Below are 21,659 nucleotides of genomic sequence, written 5' to 3' on the forward strand. Positions count from 1 at the left end.
CAGTGGCGCTACAGCCCGTGGAGGGCTCTGGCCTGCTTTAACACATCCTTCCAGTCAGATCTCTCCTGGGCCTTTCGTCTCCACGCCCTAACCCCAAGTTGCTTCAGATCCTTTTCCAGGCCTAGGTCGTTTTCCGTTGAGATCTGTCCGGGTTTTCTTGTGTGTATTAGCTTTCGTAACAGTATTTTTTATATGACAGAGTTGTTAGCCCTGTGCATAACCATCTGGGGGGCTGCCCCTTTCAGCTCTCTGGATAGCTGCCTTTATTTTCGGGTAAGGTGCCATAGCCTTTGTGGATCCCTCCACTTCCTGCAAGGCAGCAGGTTTGATTTTGGTCCACCCCGGGTATTTTATTTCCCCGGTACCCACTATGGAGGGCATTCCCCTATCCGCCACCTGGGGAGGCGCTCGATGGGAGATCAAAAACTCCACACGAGAGATCTTGATCTAAAAATTACATTATATGTTACATAGGTTAGGGTTGAAAAAAAAATAATTTCACTTCTTTATAACTACTTTACAAAACAACGACTTGTTTCAGCTTTTTTGGAAGTTCTTCACGACATTTTTGTGTAGTGTTAGAGATGTCCATGTCCAGTCTAGGTAATAATACATGTCCGTGTGTTTAATCTACTACAGGGGTTCTCAACCTGTGGGTCGCGACCCCTTTGGGGGGTCGATTGACGATATGCCAGGGGTCGCCTAGGACCATCGAAAATATGGATTGTTTTTGTCTATTCTTCTATTGCTATGTGTGTGTGTGTGGGGGGGGGGGGTCGCGACAAAGTAAGGAATTGTAAAAAGGGGTCGCCGAGCTTAAAAGGTTGAGAACCGCTGATCTACTAGATTCCGTAGTATTGGAGGAGTTTCCAGTTCAACTCAGCAATGTCAAGGACGCTAAATAGAAATCCGCTGTTGCCAACTAACTAAAAGAAGTGATCCATCTTGAACACTTTCTCACTGGTACTTCATCTTCGTGCCGATTCTTCTCTATTCCCGCTAGTTTGTGACCTTTTTGTTTGGAAATAAGTTTGAGGTCACAGGGTGAAGGTCGTCTGCTTCCTTCACATTGAAAGTATTTTTGTGTCACAAACAAAAAAGTTTTTTTTTTTAATTTGATTCTTCGGTATTAAAAAAAAAGTCAAACATAAAAATGTACAAATTTAAAACAAAAAAAAAGCCTAGTTTATCAACACTTCCTTTAATTTGTACACCGGTTACAACAGAAACTAGATTTTTTTTTTAGTTGGTCCGCAATTTATGAAAATATCCGATATGAAGTTTCAACCTAACATTATAGATATAAACTACGTAAACATTTTTTTGTTCACTACTCTTATGTATAGTGTTATGACATGATTAGGAATTCGTTATTTGTTTCGGGAATAAGGGGAAAGTTTTAATTAGCGACAAGTGACGTGACAGATCTTTAAAAAATAAGAACGCTCTAAGTGACGCTAAAAGGAAGACGCTTCTTGTAGAGTAGTAGACTTGAGTACGACATAACTGACATCGGACGATTCCCTTCTTGAGTATTAAACATATTTGTAGAACAACATATCAGCGTCGACTACATATTTGATTGTTTCGGCCTTTCGCCGGTGTTACTGAAGTAGTTGAGTTCAGCGTTACCTACAGTCAGATCTACACTAGACAGATTGCCAAGAATCAACACCGCGCGGAGGCCTTAACAATAGATCATCTACAAGCTTAACTTAAATAGACTGAATTGGATTCCCCATCCCTCCCCATCCCTCTCTTACCCCCCTTCTCCTCCTCTGTTGCCTCCAAAAACAGCCCATGAAATATAGTAATGGAACTAATGAAAGCGAGGATATTAGAGTTTCTAGCCATGCTTGTTGTTGGACCCTTCTCCCTATTCAACTCCCTACTCATTACGCCGCTCCTGCAGTAATGTAACACAGCTCGAGGTCAACACAACAGGAGTATCGGTGTTGCCTCTTCTGCTCGGCCCATGAACTCTTGGGCAGCCATATAAAGGGGAGGTAACCTTTTAAAAAAAAAATGGGAGACTTAGTTAGATTTTTGTCCCTAAAAAAAATATTTTGTGTTAGAAATTCAGAGTAAAATTTAATTGTCAGTACTCAGCATAGAGGCGGCTTATCCACGCTAGAATCTATCAGCTATTGACTCCCTTAAGAGCTATTCAATTGAGTGAAATCACCCAAGTAAACGTGGCCATTTTATTGCAACAAATCAAAGAGGGGCAACTCAACGAGAATTGGCTGTAAGAGGATTTTGTTTATTTACAGGTATTGTGAGGGCATCCCATAGATAGCAGTCTTGGTCTTCGGACTTCACCGTCCAGATTCCGTTCGCACTGGCAGAGATATTACAATATTGACTGGAATCAACCTAGAAGACTTGACTATTATATTAACTGGAGTCAACCTAGAAGACTTGACTATTATATTGACTGGGGTCAACCTAGAAGACTTGACTATTATATTGACTGGGGTCAACCTAGAAGACTTGACTATTATATTGACTGGGGTCAACCTAGAAGACTTGACTATTATATTGACTGGAGTCAACCTAGAAGACTTGACTATTATATTAACTGGAGTCAACCTAGAAGACTTGACTATTATATTGACTGGGGTCAACCTAGAAGACTTGACTATTATATTGACTGGAGTCAACCTAGAAGACTTGACTATTATATTGACTGGAATCAACCTAGAAGACTTGACTATTATATTGACTGGAGTCAACCTAGAAGACTTGACTATTATATTGACTGGAATCAACCTAGAAGACTTGACTATTATATTGACTGGAATCAACCTAGAAGACTTGACTATTATATTGACTGGAGTCAACCTAGAAGACTTGACTATTATATTGACTGGAATCAACCTAGAAGACTTGACTATTATATTGACTGGAATCAACATAGAAGACTTGACTATTATATTGACTGGAATCAACCTAGAAGACTTGACTATTATATTGACTGGAATCCCTCTAGAAGACTTAACTATTAGATTATATTGACTGGAATCGGCATAGAAGAGTTGGCATTATATGGCCTGGACTCACTCTAGATCGACGTAGTTTTTTCTTAATATGCATAACTTCTGCACATTCTTAAATCTAGTTAGCTGTCTGACATCGTGGTAATCTATAGACACACACACACTCACATCCATGCATTAAAGGACTTTGTTGAACATTCTACACAATCACCATGTCTACTCAGGCCGTTAAAAGCGTCACAAAAGTATTATGTATATATGTATACAATGAACCCAAGTATTGCAAACAATATAAATAAGTTACGACTGAACCAAAGCTGATAATCGACTTTCTCATTCTTTCAATTTCTTAACAAAATCGATTACCAATGTTTACAATTTGTAAACGCTATTTTCTAAATGTGTATTCGATTCAATGTTTAATTACTGTTTGTTTAGTATCAATTACAGCGTCTAATCTTTTTTGTATTCGATTACATCGTTCTACGACTGAAGAAGGCCAACAACATTCGATAATACTCGATTACAATCTCTGTTAAACATAGTGTTGTTTTGTATTCTATTGTCATGGGACTGTTGCTTGTTTTTTGTTTTTTTAAATTGGATTGCAATATGTGTTATAATCTATATATTCTTTGCTTCGTATTTTAGTATGATGTGTGAACAGAATATTAATCTTCTGTAGCACAGCAAACCTTAATGTAAGATTAAAATTAACTTTTTAAATTTTGCATGTTTTAAATACAGTTATGCAAAGTTTGCATTTTTTTTAAAATTATAAATATAAAAAAATAAAATCATATGAAGAAATGAAAGACAGGAGAGTTGTCGTACTTCACTTGCCTTGTCCTTGTTTTTTTTTTTTTTAAAAAGAACTGTTGCCTTTGCGCATGCGCGAGAAAGTGTATACGTGTTGGCATGTGTGTGTGTGACTGAAAAAGAAATACACTTTTAAATAAGTAAAATAATCTTTACAAGCACGGCATTAGCTTCTTGTTCTCTTGTAGACAGAGTAGTGTCGCACTATTAAAGTTGGCCTACATATATATATATATATATATATATATACCTTTAATTTTTAGTTTCATTTGTGGTTGATGTCTGTGGAAAATCTGTCGATAATGAGAGAAACAAAAATACATAATAAATAAAAGAAAATGATGCGTAGTGGTCAAGTAGCAGAGCGCTTGACTTCTCAACGATTTGTCACGAATTCAAACCTTGCAAGACTAGGAATTTTTTAACTTAGTCACCCAACATTTTGCACTTTAGTTCCTAGGCCAGCGACTAGACACTAGAGTCACTCTTGTAAACTTGGTCATTGGTTTTGACTTGAATTATCCTAAAGAACTTGGTCATTATATTGACTGGAATCACCTTAGAGATGTTGCCCATTATGTTGACTGGAATCACCCTAAAGAAATTGGCCATTACATTGACAGGAATCACCCTAAAGAAATTGGCCATTACATTGACTGGAATCACCCTAAAGTAATTGGCCATTACATTGACTGGAATCACCCTAAAGAAATTGGCCATTACATTGACTGGAATCACCCTAAAGAAATTGGCCATTATTTTAACTGGAATTACCCTAGAGAACTGGCTCAGACCTTTATTCTAATTCAAATTCAACGCCTTGAGATAAACAAAATGCAAAGCTAATCTTTATTTTTTTTTATATTGACCAAATGTTAAAGGGGTGTCTAAGGGGTGTCAATTTGGTCAAGAAAAAGGGGCAATCGTTTACACTTTCCCAGTTTCCCTAAGAGCAAAATCCACAAAGACACTTTCTAAAAATCTCAAGCGTTTCACCTGAATTGAAACCAATGGAAACCAATCACTCTACTTCGTGACCAATGAAAATCAATCACTCTAATTAGCGCGTTACATATTGCTGATTGAATACAATGTTTAATTTAAAATCCATTGTGTGAAATATACTGAGAGAAAGTAAGACATTCAACTTTTGTGTCTTTGTGAGTATAGTTTTAACATATCTAATATAAATACGGCCATAAAATAATTATACACTGTGGTGAGACAAATAAATGAGGGTTTACAGTAAAAGATCATCGATACTTTATTTACAAAGACAAAACACAGTCGAGGAGGAGGCTCTTTGCGGCTGCGTAGTCTTGCCCTGTGGTACATTCGGCATTGATCCGAAGTTCTCTGTAAATTCTACATAAGCCAGAGTCCGAACGACAACACTGGGCAACTCCATAACTAGCAGCTACCGAATACCTCTGCTTGAGAAATGTTAACATTGTTTCAATGTTGTCTATTGTGACTCGAAGTCTATGATGAACCTTGAGAAATACAGAGGCTATGGTGTACTTAGAGAAATACAAAAAGAGGGAGGATTTACTAACGTTTGGGTTATGATTTTAAAACAAAATGCCCCACCCAGCTTAAAAGTTCGTGAGGCGCTTCTGCTTTGAAGTAATTTATGAAATGCATAGTCTATGAAGTACCCAAACAAATACATAGTCTATAAAGTACCTAAAGAAATACATAGTCTATATAGTACCTAAAGAAATACATAGCCTATGAAGTACCTAAAGAAATACATAATCTATGAAATACCTAAAGAAATACATAGTATATATAGTACCTAAAGAAATACATAGTCTATATAGTACCTAAAGAAATACATAGTCTATAAAGTACCTAAAGAAATACATAGTCTATATAGTACCTAAAGAAATACATAGTCTATAAAGTACCTAAAGAAATACATAGTCTATATAGTACCTAAAGAAATACATAGCCTATGAAGTACCTAAAGAAATACATAATCTATGAAATACCTAAAGAAATACATAGTCTATGAAGTAACTAGAGAAATACATAGTCTATAAAGTACCTAAAGAAATACATAGTGTATGAAATACCTAAAGAAATACATAGCCTATGAAGTACCTAAAGAAATACATAGTCTATGAAATACCTAAAGAAATACGCAGTCTTTAAATATAGTACCTAAAGAAATACATAGTCTAAGAAGTACCTAAAGAAATACATAGTCTATAAAGTACCTAAAGAAATACATAGTCTATAAAGTACCTAAAGAAATGCATAGTCTATAAAGTACCCAAAGAAATACATAGTCTAAGAAGTACCTAAAGAAATACATAGTCTATAAAGTACCTAGAGAAATACATAGTATATGACCTCTATGACTCCCAACAAGTTTGTAAAAAACAAAACAACAATGATTCCCTTTGTGCAAGCAAATATCTCCCCACCAATCTCGGAACAAATTCAAAGAACAAACAGCAATTGCAAGCGGACACCCTAGAAGGACCAGCTGACCGCTGGTCAGGTATGTCGTCTGATTTAATGCAGAGTTTGGCAGACGTGCTCAACATTCTCTGCTGGAATGCCTGTCATTTGGTTGCAGACTGTTGCCGCGTCTTTAAGTTTCTGCTAACTACTTTGTTTGAGGAGGCGCATCATGGAACCTGGTGACGTCACCACGTCAGTTGTTACGAGGCGGAGGTATACGAGAGAGCGAGCTGGGGGTGGGGGGTGGATGAAGAAAGGTGCAAAGGTCAAACAATATGATCAAGTATTAATTTACTGTAAAACCTTGCATTTTAAGCTCAGATTTTGGCTATGAATTTAGTTGATGAGTGGAGGGTGGAGAGGCAGAGATAAACAGAAAGAGGCAGAGAGAAACAGAAAGAGGCAGAGAGAAACAGAAAGAGGCAGAGAGAAACAGAAAGAGGCAGAGAGAAACAGAAAGAGGCAGAGAGAAACAGAAAGAGGCAGAGAGAAACAGAAAGAGGGAGACAGAAAAAAAGAGGAAAAGAGAAACAGGAAGAGGGAAAGAGAATTAGGAAGAGGGAAAGTGTAACAGAAAGAGGGAGAGTGTAACAGAAAGAGGCAGAGAGAAACAGAAAGAGGGAGAGAGTAATAGAAAAAGGGAAAGAGAAACTCTCAGTCCATATGTCCAAGTCTCTCTCTCTCTCTGTAAATGTGTCCCTCTCTCTCTCTCTCTATCTATCTATCTGTTTGTTTATGACTTCTTTGTCTCTCTCTCTCTCTCTTAACATGTCCCTCTTGTCTCTCTGTCAATCTCTCTGTTTATGGTTGTCTTTGTCTATATCTTTGTATATGTTAATCTCTATCCATGTCTTTGCCTCTCTGATTATGTCTGTCTCTTTTTCTCCCTTTATTGTGATGTCTCTGTCTCTCTTTGCACCTCTCTCTCTGTCTGTCTATGTTTCTCTCTTTCTATGCCTATGTCTTACTGTATGTCTCTGCTATGTCACCACTCTCTGCCTTTGTCTTACTCTGTCTGTGACTATGTCTTTCTCTGCCTATGTCTTACTGTATGTCTCTGCTATGTCACCACTCTCTTCCTTTGTCTTTCTCTGTCTGTGACTATGTCTTTCTCTGTCTGTGACTATGTCTTTCTCTGCCTATGTCTTACTGTATGTCTCTGCTATGTCACCACTCTCTGCCTTTGTCTATGCCCTGCCAGGGTGTCTCTTTAACGTTACAGTTGGGAGAAATGAAAAGAAAAAAACATGGTCAGGGAGAGATATTAAAATAAAGTCCGTGAAGTCAATTAAAAAACCGAAATCTGACGCGGAGAAAATAAAAATTTGAGAGAGAGAGAGAGAGGGGGGGGAGGGGGAGTAAAATGTTTCATTGATAAGCTGGAAAGTAAAAAAGATGAACTACTCATAGAAAAAACAAACGAGTCAATAGAAACAATAGTCATAGATCTTGCTTGTCTTCATTTAGGAAAATGACTTCATTTGTTAGTTAACGACCCTGAAATGTGAACTCGTCTTTCTAAGTCTGGTCGTGAGTCATAGATGGTCCAACATTATTTACTTTATGCTTCCTTCCCCACCCCTCTTTTTATCTTTTTTTTTATTTGTCACACACAGTTATTCACCCATCCTTTTTTTTTTCTTCTTTTTGCTTGTTCAGTTTGTCAAACGGTAAAGTGACATTATGCCTACCCCCCCCCCCAACCTCACGGGCAAAACACCGGCCACTGACCACCAGTGTTTGTCTATGGGACGGTAGTGTGTCTGGGCAAACATTACAGACGGGTCAGCGTCATAAGCGAGCAGTCCGAAACGAGGCCGGAATCGCGAACAACAATGCCCAGATTGAGCCCCAAACGAGCCGGGAATAAGGGACAACAATGCCCCGGATTGAACTACAATTAAACGTCTTTTCAAGAAGAGAGAGAGAAAAAAAAAAGCCCCCAGTTTTTAACATCACAAGTACGATCAGCAGCTTGTACTCTCCCCCACCCCCCACCCCCCAATCCAGCCTTTTCAACACCAAATCTCTCTACTACCCCCCCCTCCTCCCTCTTTGTTCTAACTATCGAGGCTAGTTTTCTCTGAGGCCAATGTATTCTCAGGTGGACACAACTCCCCCCCCCCACCACCTCCTTAGCACACAAACACACACGCGCGCATCTACCGAAACGTGAACAAGTTGCTCCCCCCCCCCCTAGTATCACTGCCAGCCACAAGTAGCCACAAGGTGACACTGTGACAAGGTGCACCTAGCGACAGTGCGGTTAACGGGTCAGGGGCGTGGACAGCAGGAACAACTCAGTTGTATTTGGTACAAAAGAAAAAAAGGGATGTAATCGTGTCGTATGCGTCGCTAAGATACTATAATGATATATGTTTATCTCCCTTTTTTATCACTAAGTGACTAATTGTAGATTGTTGTCACTATGTTGGTTATGATTTGTAAATTGTTGATAACTAATACAATATAATCAATAGAGTAATAAACATACACATACATATTCACAACCTTAACAAACTCTAACTCTATTTATAGGTGGTCCAATACTTTTTGCATTATATTATATCATAACAAACGTTACGGACAAGAATGACCATTAATGATCAAATCACAAGAGAACCTAATTAATTAAAAGAAACAAACATTATACCATGATTGTACTAAAATCAAAAACAGACATAAAACTACATAACTAGTACAAATATAAAGTCTAAAACAGGTTTTACTAGAACAAATATATAAACTAAAAGCAAGAACAGACATATAAACCTAAAAAATATATAAAACTCTTGAACGCAAACAGTGGCGTGGTCATGGTGGGGGAAGGAGGGAGAAGATTTGAAAATCCCACTTGAAGGGAGCCCCCAGATGAGTGTTTTTTTTATATTAAATATTACGCAAAATGCAGGGGCCCCCAAAGAGATCGATCTCCCCGGGCCCCAAATGATGAAAATTTCCTAGGTACGCCCTTGATCGCAAAGCATTCAAATATTTGATATATTTATCTTCTGTGCTGACACTTTCTCAAATTAATGCCATTGGTCCCGGTCATCTTCCACTGTTCTCTGTCATAATGAGAAATATAAGATGGTCAACACATTGAGTTATTTAACGTTTAATTCGCGTGCATTTAGGTATAGTGCTTTTCACTACTGCGTCAGGCAGGGCCGGCTTTAGGCAACTGCAACCTATGCGGCGGTAGTGGGCCCCGCACTTTCATAGTAAAGTAAATAGTTCCCCTTTCAGATCTTGTGGTCTATAGGGCAGATGATGTAAAGGTCATCTGTTTATGAGGCCCACGGATAACGAGGGTGTCATGTGGCCAGCACAACGACCAACCGCATTAGAGCTGGTTGGACTCAGAGGCGCCCAAAGATCCCGAAATTAAAAATCCCAGTCTTGACCAGGATTCGAACCCTGGACCCCGGCCACTCAGCCACCGCACCTCAGCACTTTCATAGGCTCCGCACTAATTCTAGATGTAAATTATTAAACTAAACCATTATAACTTATAACGGGGTTCCCGAGGCCTCCTGATTTTTCAAGCTCCTGGAAATCTCATGAGAACCCATAAAAATCTCCTGAAAAATACAAAACTTCCATCTTTAAGGCCTATTCTACCAAATACCGCCAAAACCCAGGTAGATATTTTAGCTTATCTGTCCACAAATGAAAGATACACTGCTTTCCCAAACTACTATATTGCAGAGTATTTTTAACAATAAGCCTACCCGTAACTGTGGCATCTGGTGAAAGAAGCTTATAGCGCTTCAAACTAATCAAGAATTACTTGAGGTCAACAATTCACGAAGATAGAATGGACAATTTGGTAATTCATGCTATTGGGCGTGATCTAGGTGGGAAACAGAACTTTGATGATATACTGTATGACTTAGGCGACATGCAAAGCTAGTAAAATTTGATCATGATTTTGTATTTAGTAAAGAATGAATAAAATATAAAGACGAATTTCTTTTCTAATACAAAATCTGAATTTTCACTTATTATCCATATCCTTACACTGACTGGGCCCACGCAATCCATTTCGCATAGGGCCCCGCACTTGTTAAGGCTGGCCCTGGCGTCAGGGGTGGCAAGTGGGAAATGGGATGGGTGGCCATCGAACGAATAACAACAGCGTAGGAGATGGGGGGTGGGGGGGGGGACGATGAGGGCGGGTGAATGGAAAAGGTGCAACAGGTAAAATCCAACAAATCTTTCATTGAATCTACGAATCCTATTTTATTTTCAATCAATACTAATACAATGACGATTCGAAAGCTGCGAGAATATCTCTAAATCATGAACGAGTTGATCGGGCATCTTGACAGAATGGATTGATTTAACATGCGAACAAAAAAGGAGCTAAACGGGTCGACAAGTATAATGAGTTTAAAAAAAAAATGATGCTTCGGGTGTGCTCACGTCTGCATCAACTGTCACTATCATCAAGATGGCTCATAAATTCAGTTGACATGCGCGGTCAGAGAGAGAGAGAGAGGGGGGGGGGGTGAACAAGCAAATGTCGGATGGAGGACCATGTGGAGTCGCCCCTACCTCTTGGAAGAAGTGTGAATAGAGATCAAATGTCACAACTGTTATAAAATCGACAATTTCTAATTCCATAGACAAGATGTCTACACAATAAGTTTAGTTTAAGGGTTCCTAATTAAGCAGCTTCGCACGTACTATCTATTCAGCAAAGGCTTTATTTAGATCTCAAAAGTGCTTTCTTCGACCGTTGTCTTCATTAGATTTATGGAATTTAAGCAGGTCGCCAGATGGCAGGACAGGTTTGATTGTTTCAATTGTATCGCCGGCTTGAAACAGAGTCCAGTTCACAGCTGTGTCTGTGTTTCTGTGTGTATATTTGAAAACATGTGCATGCCTGTGTATGTGTTTCTGTGTGTATAGTTGAAAACATGTGCATGCCTGTGTATGTGTGTATAGTTGAAAACATGGGCATGCCTGTGTATGTGTGTATAGTTGAAAACATGGGCATGCCTGTGTATGTGTGTATAGTTGAAAACATGGGCATGCCTGTGTATGTGTTTCTGTGTGTATAGTTGAAAACATGTGCATGCCTGTGTATGTGTGTATAGTTGAAAACATGGGCATGCCTGTGTATGTGTGTTTGTGTGTATAGTTGAAAACATGTGCATGCCTGTGTATGTGTGTTTGTGTGTATAGCAGAAAACATGTGCATGCCTGTGTATGTGTGTATATTTGAAAACATGTGCATGCCTGTGTAAATGTTTTTGTAAAATGTTTTTCATGTTTCGGATGTTCCTTCAGAGTTGAAGATAGTTTACTTCTTAGTCCAAACCTCCCGCAGGACGACTGGGGATGGGAGCGGGCAGGGTTTGAACTCGGGACCATCGATAAGTCCGAACGACAGTCCAGCGCGCAAACCGCACACCAGGCAGCCATATGCCTGCGCGTCTCTTCAATGTGAGTATATTTAAGTGATTGACTCTGTTTGCAGGTGTGTGTCTTCGTAAGCGTATATGTGTGTAGGTCAATATTAACAAAAATATCACCGTGTGTGGGGAAAAAAAAAGGATTTAAAAAAAAAATACTCACTGAAGTTTCTCTGGACGCCCCAATGAGTCATAGTTTTCTTAGGTTAGTGTGTGTGTGTGTATCTCTTTGTTTGTGTGTTTGCATCCTTGGTGTGTGTCATATTGTGAGTTGAATGTAAACGTCTGTGTGTTTTAGAGTGATCTCAAACATCTGAACAATATCAAGTGACAAGGTGGCCAAACGGTAGATCTCGTACATTTAAATGATGAGAATGAGTTCAGTCCTCCGCCCAGCTGCATTGTAGTCTAGTTCAAACAAAGATGTGTAGCCTGAGGATATTTTCATCATTTAAGATTATACACTGAATATCTTAATATTTATCTATTTCAAATACCGGGCGTAACCAGTAGACAACAGGTCGTATATTGAAAGCTATAATGTACCATTTTCAGCATCGATCTTTGAGGGCAGATGGTGTAAAGGTCACCGCTTTCTGTGGCCGTCGGTTAACGAGGGTGTCATGTGACCAGCACAACGACCAACCGTCTTTACTTCAACAATGTATGTCAGGTACTCATTAGGGCTGGGGTTGGACCGAGGCCAATCGTTACAGAAGGCCTCAACACTGACCTGCAACGTCACAACCAGTGGGCCATTTGCCACGTCGTACAGACCTGGGACTTGCAGGTCAGTGTTCAGGCTTTCTATAACGCTTGGTCTCGGTGGGATTCAGGGGGGTCTTAAAAAGCCCGAAATTCATCATCCATGTCTTCACGGGATTGAACTCGAGACCCAGCTGTTTGGTAGCCAATCATTTTAGCGCTCGGCCACCTCGCCATCTAGCTTTTACATTGTCAGCTCTTATTACTGCCATTCCTTCCCCTCTGGCTACGCCCGGTATTTTAAGGCCAGAGATATTCCTTAGCATAAAGAAAAATTATACTAATTATGGAATATGAATCACTTTATGTTTCTATTCAATGAGGTGTCGTGAATTTGTTTATTTGATTGTCGCCCCTAGTGTTTGTTAACATTTGTTAGATTGTGTATTGACCATATTTCGTGTTGTGATCTCTACTATGTGTGTAGTTGTTTGTCATTTAGTGTAATAAAGCTTTAGATGTAACATGGCTTTTGATATGCTAAAGTACAACAATTGAAATCTACAAAATATACATAGACTCTACATTGCTAGAATGCACACAGCCAAGATCTAGCGCTAGCCACTCTTTTTTTTTTTTCAGTAACTTCTGACATCATGTATTAAGTATAATGTGACAATAGAAACTTGAAATCGCTCTGCCGACTCTTAATTGTGTCACAGAATCAACTCTTTTGTTTGCTGTGTCACAACAGACATAACAGACATGTCCGTTTTATGACAGCGCGAGTAGCCCCGCGCGCGGGAACGGCGTACGACCAACGTCCGGCTCGAGCAAAGACGGGGGGCACGTGAGTTCAAATCTGTTCAAACCAGCCTGTTGACATGTGGACATTGGTCAACATGTCAGTCGATTACCAGCGGACCTGGGTGTTTGTTGTTGTGGTGGACGATGGCAGTGTACAACATCTGGGACGAGTCTCCACCACTCCCCCCCCCCGGCCTCCATTTCTAAGTCTAAAGGCCACACGACCAAATGGAAAGAGGACTCCCCCCCTCTTCCCTTTCCCCAAATTTGTAGAAGACTAAGTCTCTGATTTGACTGTTTAAGACTTTCTATTTTTACACGGAGGATGTGGAGCGTATGTTACTTTCTCTCTCTTTCTCTCTCTCTCACTCTGTCTCTCTCTTTCTCTCTCTCTGTTTCTCTCTGTTTCTCTCTCTCTTTCTCGCTCTCTGTTTCTCTCTCTCTCTTTCTCTCTCTTTCTCTGTCTTTCTCTCTCTCTCTTTCTCTCTCTCTTTCTCGCTCTCTCTTTCTTTCTCTCTTTATTTTCTCTCTATCTTTCTCTCTCTCTCTATTTCCCTCTCTCTTTCTCTCTCTCTCTCTAGCTCTATCTTTCTCTCTCTCTTTCTTGCTCTCTCTTTATCTCTTTTTTCTCTCTCTTTCTCTCTTTTTCTCTCTCTCTCTCTTTCTCTCTTTATCTCTTTTTTCTCTCTCTTTCTCTTTTTTTTCTCTCTCTCACTTTCTCTCTAGCTCTATCTTGCACTATCTCTTTCCTTACCTCTCTCTACCTCGGCAGCTACTTGGTCGTTCGGACTTATCCATGGCCTTGGGCTCAAATCCTGCCCGCTCCCATCCCCGTCCTCCTGCGGGAGGTTTGGACTAGGAAGTAAACTATCTTCAACTTCGAAGGAACAGCCGAAACATGTCAAACATTTTACAGACAAACTTTTTCTCGCTTATTTATTAAATTAAGCAGGAAATTTCGCCCGATTTCAGATATGAGTGTTTTACTATGGCGTCAGCATACACTCTATTCCCCCACCACCCCTTTCCCTCTTTCTGTCTCGTTTGTCACTTTCTCTATTTGTCTTTCTTTTTTCCTTTCTCGTTTTCTCTCTCACTGTCTCATCTCTCTCAGTCTCTCTTTTCTGTCTCTCATTCTCTCTCTTTTTAAAGGCGATATATTATTCCTGTACTCCCCGTGCCTCTTTTTGTCTCTCCATCTTAATCTTCCCTTCCCTTCTCTTTCCTTAGGTTTGCACTGTATATCACCTTACATCCCCCTCCCACTCTAGATATGGGCTGCCAAACCTATATCTCCATAACGTCTTGTCCTCAAGAGAATAGGGGACTGCTTCCAGTTCTTGTCCCCAGGTGCGTCTGCAGGTCATCTCTGCCACTTCATTCATTTGCCTAGTCCCTCCCATTGTTGGTATGTGTAAAGCGTGTCCCCCCCCTCCCCCCGCATTCTCTTTCATTCATCTACCTGAAGACCTGTGCAGACTACACACTGAAAAAGCAACGAACTCAAAGCTCATTAAGAAAACGTGTGCTAAGCTTTATTAGAATACGTTAATCACAAATATCAATAATACAATGACATTATTTCTTCAATTGAAAGTAACAAAGCGACAGACTTGTTTATTCCATGACAGCGGACACCCACACAGCTGAATGAGAAGGAATAAGGAAGCTTCTTGGGATACGAGTCGAGCCATCGATAATAGCAGCGGTTCTCAACCTTTTAAGCTCGGCGACCCCTTTTTACAATCCTCCACTCTGCCTCTACCCCTCCCCCCCCCACACCCACCCTCACACATACAGCAATAGAAGAGTAGACAATAACTTTCCACCATTTTGATGGTCTTAGGCGACCCCTGGTAAATCGTCAATCGACCCCCAAAGAAGTCGCTATTCACAGGTTGAGAACCCCTGGATTATAGGGATGTAAAAAATGTACATCTGCTTAAATCTTTCCCAGGCAGAAGTTTGTTCTGACAGGCGGATGGAGGCAAGCTTCCATAGGCCTGGAGCTCTAAGAGTCAATGACTCAAATTTTATGACAATTACGAAGAAGAAGGTGGAATCAACGCTGGTATCGTCAGTTAGGAGAGAAAGAGTTAAAAGACAGGCAAATTTACAAGAGTGCCTATTCTGCTATAAATCTAGTCTCGATATTTATTTATTCTTTTAAATATTCCGTACATTTTGTCGGTTTCAAATAGTAGCGAAGAGCGATGCGCTGTAAGCTATAAATAGATCCCACATGTTGATAACAAAATTAAATAATCGTCTTTGTTCAGCTAACTACCAAATCGTGTGGTATGCTCTCTGGAGTGCCGTCTCGCTTAAATAATCTTGAATTCTAACGAAACACAAGAAACATATGAAAACAAAACAAAAACGACAATCGATATAAATTTGTGTTGCAAACACAGTGAGTGAGCATCCAAGATAAAGATAAACAAAATAATTGACGTAGTCAGTCCAGACATGCTGTCCTTCAAGTGTTCGTTACTTTAAGATGCTAGCCAGGGCATGGGTCAGAACTAAGTAGTTTTCACGCTATGACCTCGAGTTCAAAGCGCTTGTCGTCTTCCTGTTAATCATAAAATAGTTTCATTTTCCTGAAGGACATTTCAAAAGTACATTTCAAAAGTACACTTCAAACGTACACTTCAAAAGTACATTTCAAAAGTACATTTCAAAAGTACATTTCAAACGTACACTTCAAAAGAGACAAGATAACTTAAATCTACCACCAGGAGACAACTGTTTTGTCTACGTTTGATGTGGCAAATTATGTAGGTCACAGCTGGGATTACGTAGCTGCTTAGATCATTGAGCTCAACGATATGAGTAACATTTTCTTCGAAAGTCACCAAATTACGGTGTTTTTCTGGTACTTCAACGGTGAATACATTCCTGTGTCTCTTTCATAAACTCTCCGAATAGTTGCCACGAATCAGTATTTAAATTATGTGCTAAACCGCATCAATATGTTTATGAAAGTCGGTAGTGATTTACGGGAAAATCCGATGCTCACCGTCTGCTCCCCGAAGCACTTTGAACCGCCCCAAAAGATGTCCTAGTGAAAGGTCTTCAGTCCTTGAAACAGAAAGTTGGTTCAAAATAGGAAAGGATGTTGACTTGAGATGACATCCTGCCTACTCCTTGCTAATACCGTGCATCTAAAAGGGCATCTGAAAAATGGTAAATGTTTGAACCCGATAACAAACAAAAAAAAACAACAGCGTTAGATATTCACTTTTCAATCTAGGTTTTGTGATGTGCACCATTTTTAATAATCGATCTATATTTCTATATTTAGAATTTAGATCTAGATATATTTATAGATCTATATATAGATCTAGATCTAAGTCTAGACGTTTCATCTAGTTATTTATAAGTTAAGTAGTATTGAGTGACTGCTTATATCAGACAACGTTCGAACGACACAGCTGGAGATGTATTACAAAAGGCCGCGGCATACACATTTGAGACCTAAAAATCTACTGCCGCGGACAGACATAGTGGGCGAAAAAAGAACCCATTCGACCATCGGCTGGCAAACGGTTATTTCTGCGCTGGATGTGATCTTATTAATAGTCCACCGGGTTCAGGGATCAATCAAAGACAGTGGCGTAGCTATGGTAGGGAGGGGGGGATCATAATTTGAAAGCCCCCCCAAGCCCCTACGTGAGGGGTCCCCCAAATAAGTGTCCAAATTTTTTCTACATTAAATATCAAGCCAATGACATGTTATCTTGCTATTCAAGTTGTTATGTAAATCAGTGACCATGTTGCATGTATTCTACACATTAGACTTATATATTTATTAAGTAACATTATCTCATGTCATAATGTCGAATGTCAAAATGCCAAGCACCCCGGGCTCCCGAAATTCCTTGCTACGGCACTGATCAAAGATAATCTTCAGAGCTACACTGTCTTCGTGTCACCGTGAAATAATTTTGCTTCATATGAATTTTGTAGACCTAAAGAATAGTAAGACTTAAAAGCATTTGTCACACGGTCCATTCGAACGTTGGCTTGACAGACCTGTGACGTGGCAACGAGCTATTGGTCTAAACTGCCCACAGGTTGTGACGTCGCAGGTCAGTGTTCAGGCTTTCCATAACAAATGGTCTCGACTAAATGATGCTTACTCCTTTAACTCACTGGCAAACCTCAGAGGCGTGTCAAGAGGCACGATAGCATTACCCCCTTTAATGTTTTAGTCTTTCTTTCCTACGCTTGTTGGGTTCCTCTTACCGTCTAACGGAGCGGTTCTCAACCTTTTAAGCTTGGCGAACCCTTTTTACAATCCCCCACTCTGCCGCGACCCCCCCCCCCCCCCACAGCAATAGAAGAGTAGACTAGTATGCTAAAGATAAATAAACAAGAATAAAAGTTCAGACGAATGTGGTGTTGAGACTCCCAAATAAAACGGACATCTGTGCATGTTATGTATACATGTCTTAGTTAATAAGTGCATTACTTTGGTATTTTTACAATTCTTATATTAACTCACTCTGTCTGTCTGTCTGTCTGTCTGGTAAATATTTAGAACACTTTTTTTTTCTCCCACACCCATTCTTAAATCAAGATGAAGCTTTACACAATTATTATACCTAACAAAACATGAATCGATTTTAAAAATTGATCAATTAGTCGATTAATTATTGGTAATTAATTATTTTTAATATCGAAAAATGGAAATAACTTTTACATTATTGTGAATGTGGAACTCTTCCCCTTAGGCTTTTGTTTTTCTTTTCTTTCTTGATTGTTTATGTAACTTCAGAATTGAAGATTATTACATCCTAGCCTAAACTCCCGGCATCAAGGCGTTGGGTTGAACCGGGACCCTCAAAACGACAGTCCAGAGCGCATATCACACGACAAGCTGCCATCCATTTCTTGTTCTACACAAGCGCTTAACATTTTTCTCTGTCTCCCTCTCTCCCTCTCTTTCGCTCTACAACTATTGAAATAAGATTTCATAAAAGTCTAATTGCTTCTTTTTAAACGTGTCCATCTCATACAGATGTTTTACTCCATTGAACTGATCCCTCCCCGAATGACCATCTGACATCAGAGATGACCAAATCCCTGTCCAAGCTCATAACTCAGGAAAGCTAAAGTCATACCCAGAGAAGGAAAAAAAATGACTGCAAGCTCCATCTAGCCAGGTACAGAAGTATATTGCCATTCAACAGCAAAACACAAAAAACTGCAAGGAAGAAGCTTCAAAGAATGGTAGCTATCGAGTGAAGACAGTTCCAGCGTTAACTATGTACAGCCAAGCCAAACTTTCCCGAAGGTACCCGAGAGACAATATTGCATTGTCAAGAAAAATATCCCCAGAAAATTTTAAGGAACCTTTAGAACAGCTTAAAATCAAAGAATCGCAGGGATTCTCAAAAATGCACGCTGGCCAGTTTGGGCCTCGGTTGGCTCAGGTTCAGAGGAAGCCTTCACACCCGATCGTAAATGAAAAGAATCAAAAGGGAAACGGGGTGTTGCTGGTCAGAGACGACTCACCCAGGACACCTTCAGAGGATCAAACAATGCCCGAGGAGGAGGATGAAGAGGAACTGGAAGAGATCGAAGAACAGAGCAACGCTGGGAATGTTACCGAATATTTCCGGTCCATCTGGACCAACGTATCTAAGATGTTTGCTGTTAATCAGTCGTCGTCCTCTGACGATGTGGCTGACCCAGACTATGACGGTTGCTCGAAGTCTCGCTCATTTTCGCTAGGTGATCAGATGCAGGCCATCCCAACGAGAGACACCAGTGGAGGCGCCAGCAAGGTGAATGTTGTGAACGCTGCCGCCGGTCACAGGCTGAGCAGCGATTCGGCCAAGTCGAGGTTGGGCAAGAGCGTGAGTCACACCAACGGTATGCTGAGGAGAGGGCTGAGAGATAAACCTGAGAAGGATTCGTACTCTTGGAATGAGGCTCGGAGAACACAAAGTAATGTGTCGTGTAAAAGAAATGGGATGCGCAAACCTCGAAGTGAGGAGAGACTGATGACCCTCCCAAACGACCAGATCTCCCTCAAAAAACGGGAAAAACGCGCAAAGACCAAAGGAAGTCCAGTTGATGCCAAGCGTTTCCGTGTAATGTTGAAAAAATTCCAGCGGGTCATGAAAGAAGACTCTATGAAACTCGACGGTCAAGCTCGAAATGTCCACCACGGCGTTAAGCAAACGAAATCTTTGGTCAGCGACGCAGGCTTAGGTAAGGGTCATCCAGGACGGCCATCGAACTACAAATCGCTGACCAATACGAGTTTGCACAAGTCTGCATTCGAGCGTACGAAGGTGAACAATAAACCGCTTTGTATCACATCGCCCAAATCTGCCACGTGCTTAAAGAACGAGCGCTCGTCGAGGCTGGTCACGCCGAATGGCCAATATCGCGATTGGCATGTCGCAGCCCCTTTGAGCACTACCAGCCATATCGTTTCAATGTTGGACGCACAGCCTAACCCCATCATAGAAGCCAAGCCTAAGCCCGTCATAGAAGTCAAGCCTAAGCCCACACAACTTTTTAGTGGGAAATTCCAGAGGCAGGATCGAAGAATCTTGTATTCTAATAAGCCAGCCGATGACAGCATAGTAACGACCCTTGAAAAGGCGAACGAAGAAATGCCAGAGTATCTAAATGAAAGCCAAAAGCAGGGACTTAAATCTGAGGTTCAGGAGGGCAATGAGAGAAACTCTAGTCAAGAAACGGTCCAAAATCCTAGCAGTAGTCAATTAATCTCAGTCAACTCGTCCTCTGAGGTATAGGCGGATGTCGTGCCAGCGAGCTCGTCCTCTGAGGTACATGTAAAGGCGGATGTCGTGCCAGCGAACTCAGATACTGAGATATAGTCAAGCATTTTCCACTTTACCCGAAAGCTCTTGAAGATAACAAGCTAACAATAGTACTTATGACATCCTGATGAATTCAACTGTGCACATTTGTATAAGTATTAATCTTCTTATATCAACTTTTAAACGCTTTAATGGACCATTAAATTTGGATTCTAAAAAAAAAATAGTTCCAGAAGAAAAAAAACACTTTTTTTCATTTAAAAAAACTACGCATTTTTTAAAATCAAATTTACAGCTAAGCACGAAACTACATTTTGCTTTAAGTAAAAAATAATACACTGGTATAACTAATTTGCTTGAAATACAAAAAAATACACAGGTATAATCAATGAGATTTGGGTCTCTTGAGATTTGTATTCTCTTTTTAAGGCTTACTTGAGTTTGTTTCAATTTTGTATTTGAGAGTATCTTCACATGTGACCTACTTAAGTTTGATTCAATTTGTATTTGCGAGTATCTTAACATTTGACCTACTTCGACAACCTGCTACAGTGTCAACATTTCTATAAATGCTGTATTAGCTATATGAAATCAAGATAATCATGTAACAGCGATCTAGAAAAACATAAAACTTCATGTATACTGTTAAGACCTCTGCGCGGTGTTGATTCTTGACAATCTGTCTAGTGTAGATCTGACTGTAGGTAACGCTGAATTTAACACTTCAGTAACACCGGCGAAAGGCCGAAACAATCAAATATGTAGTCGACGCTGATATGTTGTTCTAACAATATGTTTAATACTCAAAAGGGAATCGTCCGATGTCAATAATGTCGTACTCAAGTCTACTACTTTACAATAAGCGTCCTCCTTCTAGCGTCGTTTAGAGCGTTCTTATTTTTTAAAGATCTGTCACGTCACTTGTCGCTAATTAAAACTTTACCCTATTCCCGAAACAAATAACTAATTCCTAACTACTTCCTAATCATGTCATAACAATACATACTGTAGGCCAGTGATGCCCAAAATACGTCCAGATGCGGCCCGCGACGTCGTTCCATCCGGCCCGCCGAAACGTCAGCACAAAGCGTAGAAAAACTTCCCCTTTCCAAAAAAAAAAAAGGGATGAAAATGTATCTTTCCCTAGGTTTGGACAGTAACGCTTTCATATATAGATTGGTAACATGACCTTTTAAATTTAAATTTGAAATCTTCCAGGAAAAGTGAACGAACTTTACTTCTTTTTTTTAAGAACATGATAGTGAGTCAACATATTTGTTTGATAAGATACTGTGGATGTTTTTAAAAACAAAAACATAATATGAAACATGTATATCTTGAACCTCTAAACTCTTGGTATTTATGGTATTAACAGCAATTTTGAAATAATAGAGTGGTTAATAGCTATGAGAAGGATGCATGGGACCATCACTCAAAGACCTGTTCAAAAAGGTTTCAACCATCATGAAGGATATTTTTCTTGAGAGAAATTTATGGGAGTGACTACTGACGGCGCCAGAAGTATGGATGGATTCCACTGTGGACTGGAAGCAAGAGTTGTTAGAAAGGTGGTCGATTCAGAAGGAGCCGGGTGTCTGCGGCTTCATTGCTTTATTCACCAACTAGCA

General features: G+C 40.0%; 1 protein-coding gene across 1 annotated transcript; it reads left to right on the plus strand.

Annotated features, from left to right (window-relative positions):
• Positions 1–16,267: 16,267 nt before the first annotated feature.
• On the plus strand, positions 16,268–20,425 carry LOC106054248 (uncharacterized). Its single transcript, XM_013210036.2, has 2 exons — positions 16,268–16,414; positions 18,252–20,425. The coding sequence occupies exon 2, from the start codon at positions 18,499–18,501 to the stop codon at positions 20,002–20,004; it is 1,506 nt and encodes a 501-aa protein (XP_013065490.2). The 5' UTR covers positions 16,268–16,414; positions 18,252–18,498; the 3' UTR covers positions 20,005–20,425.
• The last annotated feature ends 1,234 nt before the right edge of the window (positions 20,426–21,659 follow it).

This window comes from Biomphalaria glabrata, chromosome 3, assembly GCF_947242115.1.
Source record: "Biomphalaria glabrata chromosome 3, xgBioGlab47.1, whole genome shotgun sequence".
Taxonomy (NCBI): Eukaryota; Metazoa; Mollusca; class Gastropoda; family Planorbidae; genus Biomphalaria; species Biomphalaria glabrata.